The sequence below is a fragment of the Onychostoma macrolepis genome, chromosome 04, assembly GCF_012432095.1.
Source record: "Onychostoma macrolepis isolate SWU-2019 chromosome 04, ASM1243209v1, whole genome shotgun sequence".
Lineage (NCBI taxonomy): Eukaryota > Metazoa > Chordata > Actinopteri > Cypriniformes > Cyprinidae > Onychostoma > Onychostoma macrolepis.
This window is the reverse complement of record NC_081158.1, coordinates 35,661,109-35,674,209: the sequence shown is the minus strand read 5'-3', so window position 1 is coordinate 35,674,209 and position 13,101 is coordinate 35,661,109. Positions and strand designations below refer to the sequence as shown.

Here is a 13,101-nt window from a genome sequence, read left to right as displayed (position 1 = left end):
GGGTAACTGTTGCTAGGGTGTCATTGCTAGGGTGTTGCTATGCAGTTGCTAAAGTGTTTTGAGTGACTGTTGCTAGGGTTTCATTGTTACGTTGGTGTTAGTGGTTGCTATGGCGTTGCTATGCAATTGCTAAAGTTGTCTGGGTAACTGTTGCTAGGGTGTCATTGCTAGGGTGGTGTTAGTGGTTGCTAGGGTGTTGCTATGCAGTTGCTAAAGTGTTTTGGGTGACTGTTCCTTGGGTGTCGTTGCTAGGGTGTTGCTATGCAGCTGTTGCTAAAGTGTTTTGGGTGACTGTTGCTAGGGTGTTTTTATTTTAAAAAACCAAAAAAAAAAAAACCCTAGCTACGTGTACTGTGCTGGGCTAACTGAAACTTGTCATGGCACTTGTATACTGCTGCACTCTCAATGGCCTCATTGCTTCTATTGTTCTCATATTGTACGTCGCTTTGGATAAAAGCGTCTGCTAAATTATTAAATGTAAATGTAAATGGTGTTGTTGTTGTTAGTGGTTCCTAGGGCGTTGCTATGCAGTTGCTGAAGTGTTCTGGGTGACTGCTTGGGTCTTGCTAAGTGGTTGCTCGGGTGGCATTAGTTGTTGCTAGGTTGTTGTGGGCATTGCTATGTGTTTGTTAGGTGTCTTTAGTGTTTTCAGCACATTATTATGTGGTTGCTATGGTGTTAGGTGTTTTTTTCAGCACACTGGCATGTGGTTGCTAACGTGTTGTGGCTGGTTGTCAGGTTATACGGTGATCTGAGTTTTTAACATGCTAGTACATGCTCGCTCAAGTGTTGTGACTGGTTGCCAGGTTTTGCTATGCATTTTGGATGTAGTGATTATCTTGTGTTGGTATGTTTATTGCGTTGCTGTGTGGTTGCTAGGGTGTTCTGGCTGGTTGCTGGTTGTAGGAGTTGCACACTTTAATACTCAGCGTTTAGGGTTTGATCACATTATTTTGAGCTGTGTGTTTATTTGTTTACTGTCCTTTTGAGAAATAAGATTATGAATGTGTGTGTGGAGGTTTGGAGCTGTAATGCTCACGCTCACACACACCCGCACACACACACACACACACACACACACACACACACACACACACTCATTCTCCAGTATGTTTAACATCTGGACGTAACGTCAGACATCAGTCATTTCTGATACTCACCTCACATTATTGCGACAGAAACACCAGCATGACTTTATCCTGCAGAACTACCACAGGCTTCGGTTGAAAAATACACAGTTTATGCACACATGCAAAAATCAAAGCGCAGACGCAGCATGATGTGAACCATTTCATAAGAACATGGTATACAAGAAAATCAATTAAATCCAAAGCTCTTCTCAGATCGAAATGACAGAAAATACTTCTAAACACCCCAAAATACACACATTTTTTGGGATTTATTAAATTGATTGTATATAAAATTTCATTTCAATCTCAGTCGAATTGCAAGAAATTATATTCTGCACAAAGAAAATGAAGCTGCTTATTTTATAACAATCAATTTGTCATTACTGTGATGCACCTGGAGATTCTCTTTAGACTTTTTTCGATTGAAATAAACAAAGTCAGTACAACCAATGCAACTATGATCTGTCAACAGCGCAAAATATAATTGATTTTGCATCAGAATAATGAGATTTGGAGTGAATTGAATGAAAACTATGTCAAAGTGCAAACAAAAAATATTTTCTACATGCATTCTGCATTTTTATTTTTGCAGTTATCATTTGTTTTATATTACTGTAAATAATAGATTTATTTTATAAAACCAATGCAACTATGATCTGCAAATAATGTAAAATATATTTGATTTTGGATCAAAACAATGAGAATTGGATTGAATTTACATGAAAATAATGCTGTGCACTAATGCAAACCTAATTTTCTTCATGCATTAATTTTTTTAGCTTGTATTATTTTCTTTAGATTACTGTAATAGTTTAAAAAAAATTAAATCAACAAATTAAAATCAGCACAACCAATGCAACTGCAATCTGTAAATACTACAAAATCTAATTGATTTTGCATTTTTAAAAAAAAGATATTTAGGGTAAAAATGTTCTTAATTGACATTAAAATACTGACTCAGGGCAAACATAAAACAATTTTCTTCATGCTTTTTTTTTTTTTGTAGCTCTCATTATCCTCTTTAAAACACTGTAATAGATTTGAAATCTTCAATTAACACCAACAAATTAAAGGCAGCACAACAAATGTAATTATGATGTAAACCCAGAAAAATATAATTGTTTTTGCATTAAAATAAAAAGATCTGGGGTGAAGTGATATAAAAATATTTCCACGGTGCAAACAAAAAACTTTATGTTCTTTGTGCATTCTTCAATTTCCTCAATGTAAATAATGGATTTTATTTCAATTACCAAATTAAAGGCAATACAACTACATTCTGTAAATCTGTAAATAGGGTTAGGAATAATGATAACGGGGTGAATTGATATGATAATAATGCCACAGTGCAAACAAAAAAAGTCAGTTTTCTTCATGCATTCTTCATTTTTCTTCTACTGTAAATCATATTTTAAAAAATTAAATAAAATCAACAAATTAAAAGCAGTACAGCCGTTGCTGTACATACTGAAAAAATTGCATGAAAGTAAAGGTTCTTAAATAATGCCACAGTGCAAAAAAAAATATTTTTCTTCATGCAAAATATAATTTCTTCCTTCTTTAGGTTGTGATCTGACCTACATGTGTTCTTGATACTAGTGCTTGTATAAACAGCAACACGAGAACGCTGTCATCTGTGTCCCTGCAGCACAAAAGCAGTCATAAGCAGCACAGCTATATTTGTAGCAATAGCCAACAATACATTGTATGGGTCACAATTATACATTTTTCTTTTATGCCAAAAATCATTAGGATATTAAGATCATGTTCCATGAAGATATTTAGTAAATTTCCTACCGTAAATATATCAAAACTTCATTTTTGATTAGTAATATGCATTGCTAAGAACTTAATTTGAACAACTTTAAAGATGATTTTCTCAATGTTTAGATTTTTTTGCACCCTCAGATTCCAGATTTTCAAATAGTTGCATCTCAGCCAAATATTGTCCAACAAACCATACATCAATGGAAAGCTGATTTATTCAGATTTCAGATGATGTATGCATCTCAATTAAAGAAAAATTACCCTTATGACTGGTTTTGCGCTCCAGGGTCAGATTCTTCCGTGTTTGCATGATTTTTCCAGGCTGGTAAAGCAGCGGCGGGTGTTTTGCGGTCAGCTGCCGTTGCTGATGATGACCGATGTGCCGTTGTGCGCGGCGCTGGTCTGAAAGTGCATGTGTGCGTTCACGTCGTAGTGGGACAGTCTGTCCGAGCCGGGACTGCTCAGACCGGACAGCGAGGCTGGACTCCCGTCTCTGTCGTCTCGGTGCAGGACGAGACGAGACGGCCCTCGGCAAACGGAGGAGAAGTAATCGCTCACACAGCCGTCCTCCACTTTAATCTGCTCCTGTCCCATCCGGCTCTGGGACTCCCTCGCGTGAAACGCCCGGATTTCATGACAACTGTCTCCTGAATCGCCCGAGGAGCCTGGAGATCCGTCGTCCCAATGAGCTGCCAAAGACATTTCACGAAATCGTGATGTTTTTTGTGAATATCTGTGTGCTGAAGCTCCCTGAGGACCGATTATGAACTATTGTGTTTGTGTGTGTATATAAAGATGTTATTTTTACTCAATTATCAAGTCAGATTTTAAAGGTGCGTTCAGTAATTGTTTATAAGTGTTCATAAATATGAACACTTATGTACTTTATCTAGTAATTAACAACTGGCCTAAATGACATCCGCCACAAAACAATTTAAACACTTTCATTTTTAAAATCAAAGTAAGCTGTTTTGATAAATGAGAAGAATGAGAATGTATTGAAGTAAATACAGTAAGAAATTTTGTTGTTGTGGTTGTTTTTTTGAAAAAAAAAGAAAAAAAAGAATAATTTTATTCATCAAGGACGCATTAAAATGATCAAAAGAGCCAGTAAAGGAATTTATAATGTTACAAAAGATTTCTATTTCAAATAAATACTGTTCTTTTGAACTTTCTATTCATCTGTGAATCCTGAAAAATAAATTGATTATATTATTATAGTTCACTAAAACTAAAACTGAAACCATAAAAAATTGTCAGTACTTCAAATAAAATAAACATTATATATATATATATATATATATAGAGAGAGAAATTAATTAATTAATTATTTAATATTATTTTAGAAATTATTTAAATTAGTATTTAAATTAGTTTATTAGACTTAAATAATTACGGGAAATTTAAAAATAAAAACTGGTTCAAAAATAGTAATAAAAACAAACAAAAATCAGCATATTATTATGATTTCTGAAGATCATGTGACACTGAAGACTGCAGTAATGATGCTGAAAATACAGCTGCGCATCACAGAAATAAATTACAGTTTAACACATATTCACACAGAAAACAGCTGTTTTACACTAGAATAATATTTCACTTTTTTTTTTTTTGCAGTATTTTTGATCAAATAAATGCAGTCTCGGTGAGCAGAAGAGACGTCTTTCACAAACATTAACAAATCTAAATTATTCCAAAGTTATGAATGATTGTATATCACAGTTTCCACAGAAATACAAACTGTTTTCAACATTGATAATAATCAGAAATGTTTCTTGAGCAGCAAATCAGCGTATCAGGATGATTTGTGAAGGATCATGTGACTCACCGTGAGTATGATGGCTGTGTTGAGCTGCTTTAGTAAGCGGAGCTCGAGTGGCATCCCACCATCCCTCTCTCTGATCATGTGTGTGTGAAGCGTGTGTGTGTGTGTGTGTTTGAGCACACGTGTCCAGTCGCTGTGGGGAGGCGGAGTCTGTCAGAGGGCTGCCGTCCCATTGGCTGTCGCGGTCAGAATCTGAGCGCTCGGGCTGGAAGAACGAAAACTGCTAAAAAAAAAAACCAACAAGAAGTGAAGAGAGAAACCTTCGAAAACACACTCAAGAAAAATTGATCTTAAAAGTTAAAGGTGAAAACATTCATTATCCAGGGACACTGAAAGTGGACAGTTGACATCATGTGTAATTTTACAGTAATATTTATTTATATTCTCTCTTAGAATTATTTATTTTCATTATTTGGCTTGACTCCAAAATCACACATTTTGTCTTTAAAAAATAAAGCGATTTATTGAAATTGTTGTAGCTTTTTAGGAATTTCAATTAAACATTAAAAGTGTCCTTCGGTGTCACTCATCATGAAATGTGAAATATTGTAAATGTGCATAAAAAAAAACATAATACTTTTTTTTCTATTTTTTTTCCTCATTTTCATTTAGTTTAACTTAATGCAACTTAAAATAATGATAATAATAGTAATAATAATAACATACAAAACTAACTTATTTTATTTCAATTAGTTTCCAAGGCAACAATACTAATTTCCATTTAGTTGAACTTAAAAGCTAACTAACTAAAAAAAACCAAAAAAAAACCTGAAACTGAAATAAAAAGTAATGAACTTAAAATATACTACAATATAACAGTTATTTTGAACTGTAATAATAATTTTTCATAATGTTAATGTTTTTACTGTAATTTTAAGCAAATAAATGCAGCCTTGGTGAGCACAAACCTTCCTAACAAACCATACATCATTGGAAAGCCTATTTATTCAGCTTGATGCATAAATCAACTTCAACAAACTGACCGTTATGACTGGTTTTGTGGTCCAGGGTCACATATGGTGAGTAACATCTAAATTATGCATTTTATACATTATGCATTTTTAAAGTTTGAGAGCGTCTGTGGCTGAGCGTGAAGGTGAGTGTGATAATAATAATTTTATTGATTTATTTTTATTGATACCTGAGAGTACGGAGGGACCAGGATCTTGGAGGCTGGGGTTTTGTCCTGCGGCTCCTGATGGTTTGCGTAAGGGAACGCGGGTTTGCTGGGCTTCAGCTGCTCCAGAGACAGCGCCAGGCCTTTATACTCCGTGTCCCTAAACACACACATTATTACAGTAAATACGCTGTATGAGCATAACATTCACTGCTGGAGTTCACTAAAAATGATTTAAAAATCCAGTAGTTTTTAGTACGGGAAAAAAAAACTTTTGCATATGATATTTAGAAAATTTTTTATTTTTTATTTTTATAAATAAACGGTTTAAAAATTCTAAATTACATGTAAAAATTCAAAAAATTGTGCAGGAAAAACTCAGCATATGGATTAGGATTATCAAAATACACATCATATATATATATATATATTATATATTAATATATAAGCACTAATATTATATATATTAATGCTGTCAAATGATTAATCGCGATTAAAAAAGTTTTAGTGTATAATGTGTATATTTATTATGTATATATAAATACACACACATACAGTATATATATTGAAAATATTTACATGTATATATTTATATTCATATAATTGATATTATATATAAATATTTTTAATATATAAACATAACATTTTTCTTAAATATATCCATGCATGTGTGTGTATGCACATATACATAATAAATATACACAGTACACACACATATATTATGTAAACAAAAACTTTTATTTTGGATGTGATTAATCGCGATTAATCGTTTGAAGATACATATATTTTTTACATATATTAGTTAGATTTGTCTCAAATTACTTGTGTAAAATACATTTAGCCTCTTTCTCATATCTCACACACACTTTTAGCACTGAATTTTGTGGGTAAATTTGCACACCCGCTCAAGTTACTGATCAGATACAGTATGGTTTTATGAAGCTATGACTGTTTCAGCGGGTCAAAAGTGGCCTGTGAATGTGTGAGGTGTTTTCTTAAAGCGACAGGAGGGTTAATCAGTTTGTACGGCTCTTCCAGCGATCGCCGCTCTTAAACCCGAGTCCTGTAACACAAAGCAAAGCTTGTGAAATGTGTCTGATTTCTGATTTCACAGCTGTGGTTTAGTGTTGGTCTCGTCTGACCCGCGTCTGAACTTCTGAACTCACCGAGACAGACAGCAAACAGCCTTCATTCTGCTCTTATCATGAAAAAATACACCTGACACGCTTGTGTTACGAGAGAGACGCAGGTTCTTCATCATTCCTGACAGCGGTGAGATTGTGCAGTGGACATTTATTGTGTTTCAGACGACCTCAGTTTGACACAGCACTGTAAACCAAAGACTTAAAGCAAAGAAAACAAAACAAAAAAAACATAACAGTATTTGATTCGTCTGAAAAATTCAGCTTTGCATCAAATGTATAAATTACATTAAAAAATATATTTAAATAAAAAACAGCTATTTTAAATTGTAAATATGTTTATTGTATGTTACCTACCTACTGTTTTTATTGTATGTTTAATTTTTAATTTTTAAAATTTATTTTAAAAACAGGCTGAGTGAGCAGAAGAGACAAAATCATTAAAAAAAAGCTTAGTGTTCAAAAAAAAAAAAAAAAAAATATATATATATATATATATATATTTATAAGCAAGATTCAATCTTTTATACACACACACACGTATATATATGTATATATATAAAATTATGAATTATGAATCAATTAAAATTTTAATTAAAATTTTTAATTGTGTTTTATTGTTAGCTAGCTGTATTTTTAGTTATTTTTTATCCTATTAAAAATGACCCAACTGCAGTTTGATTGAAATTAATTGGAATGCACAATGAAAAAACATGATTTTTGAAAATTGTTAAAAACTGTTTTTGCAAATGAACTCTTCATATATATGTGTGTATGTATGTATGTATATATATCTGTTCTTTATTCCATCGTGTGGCATGTTTGAGAGTGAAATGTTGGTGTGACTCACGTGAGGACGTAGTTAACGCTGACGATGCAGTGCGGACGAGACGAGCGGCTGTTGTGAACGATCGTGGCGTAACTCTGCACCCAAACCCATCCGCCATGTTTGGACAGGAAGCGGTAATATTTAGTGGTCACCTGACCTTTGACCAGCACTGCAGAGACAGAGACATGTATTAAACATCAAACAGATTCTAATGAACTCATATTATATAAAACATTTGTAAGGGTCAGAAAGGGTGGAACATAAAAAAAAATGTAATTATGACTGTAGCACCAAAAAAAATCAATAAATAATGTATATATGTGTGTGTGCGTGTGTGTGTGTTAAATATGTAAATATATAACATTTATGTATGTAAATATATTAAGTGTTGCAGTACTTAAATACTTTTACAGTAATAAAAACAAAACTGTTGACTGTTAGTTCATGTCAGCTCACATCCATTAAATAATATTAATAGATACAGCTTTTAGTTTTAATTCATGTATTAGTAAATATTGAAATTAACATTAACATTAACATATCAATATATATGAATTATATGTAGTATATCCAAATAATACTTTTTAACATTACCATTTGCAAAAAAAAACAAACAAAAAAAACAACAACATTTAATATCATTTTTAATATAATATAGAAATACTTATATTATTAATAATTGTTTTATAAATTAATAAATTAATTAATAATTATTAATTAATATAAAAATGTATAATAATTAATATAATTTCCTGTAGCCTCATATTCTGGTTCTCTCTCCATTCTTCTCCTTCTTGATCTAAGTGAAGCTTCTGATACTGTCAATCACAATCTCTTACTTCACCATCTTGAAACTGTCTTTGGTGTTTCAGAGACTGTTTTAACCTGGTTATATCAAATCTCTCTGATCGTCAACAGTTTGTCTGAGTGGTTTTAAGTCTGAGATCGGCTCTGTCCCTACAGGTGTTCCTCAGGGTTCGGTTTTAGGCCCCTTACTTTTTAGCGATCTGTGATTGAAAGGCTTATTTATACTTTCGTATTTTCCCGAATTTACTACTGTAATGCACTTCTTGCTGGGGTTTCTAAAACTACACTCAACAAACTGCAATGTGTGCTTAAATTCTGCTGCAAGGATCCTGAGTGGATTCAGGAGAAATTAACACATTGATCCAATTCTAAAGTCCCTGCACTGGCTTCCGGTCAGGTTGATTTTAAAATCCTAATGCTCACATATCCCATTTTAGTATATCTTCTCAAGGGACAATTCTATAGAAATGAAACTTGTATATATTTTAGAGTAGTCAATGTGCAGCTTGTATAGCAGTACAGATTTACTGTCCTCTGAAAATAACTCAACATACAGCCATTATTGTCAAAAAAGCTGGCAACAAAAGTGAGTACACCCTACGTGATAACAGCTATACATCGTTTAACCATGCAAGGCCACATGTCCTATTCATCATGTTCATGTTTTTGTCTGCTTAACAGGACTATACAAATTTGTGTATCTTATATTACAGCAGTTTTAGTCGCAGACCTGAACCCTATGAAGCACATGTGGGGCATTCACCATGTGTGTAACATCCAACAGCTCCGTGATGTTATTATAGAGGAGTGGAAGAGGATCCCAGCAACAGCCTGCGCAGCTCTGGTGAACTCCGAGCCCAGGAGGAGTAAAGCAGTGCTAGATAACAATGGTGCCTCTACAACATATTGACACTTTGGACAGTTTTGACATGTTCACTTACTCATTTTTGTTGCCAGTTATTTAGACAATAATGGCTATATGTTGAGTTATTTTATAGGACAGTAAATTTGTACTTCTATACAAGCTGCACATTGACTACTCTAAAATATATCCAAGTTTCATTTCTATAGTATTGTCCCTTGAGAAGATACTACAATTGTTTCTGAAATGTGAGGGGTGTACTAACTTTTGTGAGATAATGTATATAGGTTTTTTATTATTTATTTTAGTTTTTTTCTTTACATGAGAAATAAATAACAGCACAAACACTTTACATTACTTTTACATGTTTTCAGTATGAATTTAAAAAGGACTTTGGATTCCTCTCTTCAAGACGAATATTGATATGATTTGGACTCACGGAGGTGATGAGCACAGCGCAGGTGAAAACTGTCACAGCTGTGCACGTGATGATACAGGGTCTTCTCAATCAGGTCCTGTGGCTCATATCCTGTCAGCGCTGAAACCCTTAGAGACACAGAACAGCCCTGAATCAGTGGAGCATCTATAATAACAGTCATGTTTTATTCATTCATTTATTTTATGTTTTACTTCTTAGGGACAGATACAATAAACATAGATGAAACTGAAATAACAGTCATCCCGTGCATGTATCATAGTGCTTGTAGCTAAAGCTAATTCGCAACACTAGTCCCTAGGAGTGCTTTTATAAATTACAGTTACAAAAAACAACAAGAAGTACACAAATTTATAATATAAGTACACTAAACATGACTACAAGCTTGTTGCTGTAGCAACCAAGATTTTGTGGCTTTTTTAAAATCATTATAATTTGCAAAAGATTTGAAATAGTCAGGCAATGAATTCCAAAATGTTACATCTTTTACTGAGAGAACAGTCTGAGCAAATGATGTTTTACAAAGTATAACTTTACAGTTTTCACTAGCAGCCGCTCTAGTGGATCTACTGCTTCCCTACAATCTCTCAAAACAATTACATAAGGGCAAGACCATTTAAACATTTAAACACAAACTTTACATAATGAAAAGTGAGCAAAGCTCAAAATCTTGTATTTACTTCGGATCTGACAATGATGGTATCTTATTTGCTATCTATATAAAATTATCAAAGCTCTATTGTAAAGACATTCGATCTGATTAATCATGGATCGATTTGAGACCAAATAGCTAACCATAAACCATATGTGACCCTGGACCACAAAACCAGTCTTAAGTGTCAATTTTTTGAGATTTATATATCAAAAATTTAGATTTATACATCATCTGAAAGCTGAATAAATAATCTTTCCATTGATGTATGGTTTGTTGGACAATATTTGTCTGAGATACAACTATTTGAAAATCTGGAATCTGAGGGTGCAAAACAATTTAATATTGAGAAAATCACCTTTAAAGTTGCTCAAATTAAGTTCTTAGCAATGCATATTAAGTTTTGATATATTTATGGTAAGAAATTTACAAAATATCTTCATGGAACATAATCTTTACTTAATATACTAATGATTTTTGGCATAAAAGAAAAATGTATAATTTTGACCCATACAGTGTATTTTTGGATATTGCTGCAGATATACCCCAGCGACTTAAGACTGGTTTTGTGCTCCAGGGTCACATATGTGATAATCAGTGTTGGGAAGGTTAATTTGGAAATGTAAATGTAATAGGTTACAGATTACAAGTTACCCTATTTAACTTTATTGAAGTATATTACTTTTTGATTACTTTTCTAAATTTCAAATTTTTTTCAACTGTTAATCATTTTCAAACATGTAAACCATGCAGACAGGGTTAACCTTATCACTTGAATACAAAATCCGACTTTAGCACCTCTTTTTACTTTGAGAATACAAATTTAAAACCATAACAAGAAAAATACTGTTTTTGAAATCAAACATTTGCATAGTTATGACTGGAATATATACATAAACCCAAATAGAAAATAAAACGGTTATCAAATAAGCATGTGTCCTAAACTCTAGAAACATTGCTGTCTCATATTTTAGAGCAGTCACTGCAATTTATGAAAGAAGTTAATTAAATGTGTGTGTGTGAAAAAAATTCAGATGTAACCTCCTTTGTAATCGTTAACATTTTCATAATAACTGTAATTTAATTACACATTTTTTCTAAGTAACAGTAACAGATTACAATTACATTTATTTTGTAATTAAATGATGTAATTTAGGTACATGTAAGTAGTTATGTCCCCACACTGCTGATAATATCATGGAATTTAAAGTGCCCCAATTATGGATTTTTGAAGATGATCTTTCATGCAGTGTGTAACAAGTGAATGAAATCATCCTGCAAAGTTTTAAATCCGAAAGTGCACCGTGTATAAAGTTATTGTCTCTCAAAAGAAAGACTCGACTCTGAATCACTGAAACGAGTCATTTTTAAAACGAATCCCAAGCCGTTTCATGTTGTCGCCCACTTGTTGGTGTTTTCTCGTTGGTCTGAATGAAAATGCAAATTCATTCTTTGCCACTAGGTGCCACTTTTGGAGCGGTTTCCCTGGTAACGCTGTACACAAAGCAGCACTGCGCTCACAAACACTGCGTTAAATGAATCGACCAATCACTGCAGATTAGCGTCACGCAAGGGAGGGGTTTGGAAAAATGAATCGTTGAGCGAATCGTTTGGGAGTCGTTGAGCAAATAAGGTAAAAATAAATGCATATTATAAGAAAATGAAAGTGTTTTTTGACCTTGCATGCATGTCAACCTGTTGTTGGGACTCCCAAAACCAAAATATGAACCTTTCATAACCCATAATAGGGGCACTATTATGACTCACCTGGAGTCGAGGAAGATGAGCTTCATGTCTAGACTGGCTCTGAACATGAACATGTTGCTGTGAAGCTTGATCTCGGTGACGGCGCTGGGAGGTAAAGTGTGACCCACCGCCACCAGACCCACGTTCTGATAGCAGCCGTCCAGCGCAGACGTCTTCAGATAGCCGCTGCAATGGATGACCTGCGGGGTCAAAGGTCACGCTCCGTTAGTGTCTGTCAGCTGACGCGGTGTATATCTGTGTGTGTGTGTGTGTGTGTGTGTACCTTATATCCTCCGCTCGTCAGCCCAGCGTTACGTTTGGCCAAAACACACTTCATTCTCAAGAAGAACGAGCGCTCCGCTTCATGCTCTGCAAAATTCACATCGCAGTCATCAGTCGCGCTTATATGCATGATATTAATACAAATTCAGTCATATTTTTGTCATATTAACCTGGTGTTTTGCTTTTTATACACTGAAAAAAAAAATTGCCTTTGAAATAATTTTTACCCAGAAATTGCTGGTAAAAACAAATAAATAAAATAAAATAAAAAACTGGCAAGTAACACACTAGATTAAAGTGAAATTTTGAAGCAGAACGACTAAAATAATGTGTTATGTAAATAAGATATTCCAATTATATAATTGCATTTTTTATTTATGTATATTTTTTATCTTAATTTAAGATTTTTTTGTGTGTGCGTAAAACAGTCCTAATTATAGTGTATAATAATATACATAATACTTGTATAATCTTTGTATCTATAAACATTCTTTATAATTTGTTTT

General features: G+C 33.4%; 1 protein-coding gene across 4 annotated transcripts in view; it reads right to left on the bottom strand.

Annotated features, from left to right (window-relative positions):
* Positions 1-470: 470 nt before the first annotated feature.
* The window catches only part of sim1b (SIM bHLH transcription factor 1b), a 19,532-nt gene continuing 6,901 nt past the window's right edge, over positions 471-13,101 (bottom strand). For 3 of the 4 annotated variants that reach the window (XM_058774380.1, XM_058774379.1, XM_058774382.1), the window contains exons 6-12: positions 12,597-12,682; positions 12,335-12,513; positions 9,919-10,025; positions 7,832-7,979; positions 5,864-5,999; positions 4,726-4,945; positions 471-3,586 (exon numbers count right to left, since the gene is read on the bottom strand). In XM_058774380.1, the coding sequence (XP_058630363.1) occupies positions 3,249-3,586; positions 4,726-4,945; positions 5,864-5,999; positions 7,832-7,979; positions 9,919-10,025; positions 12,335-12,513; positions 12,597-12,682 (1,214 nt within the window). In that variant the 3' untranslated portion in view covers positions 471-3,248. The remainder of the gene's footprint in view (positions 3,587-4,725; positions 4,946-5,863; positions 6,000-7,831; positions 7,980-9,918; positions 10,026-12,334; positions 12,514-12,596; positions 12,683-13,101) is intronic. The other variant, XM_058774381.1, reaches the window with a different exon arrangement.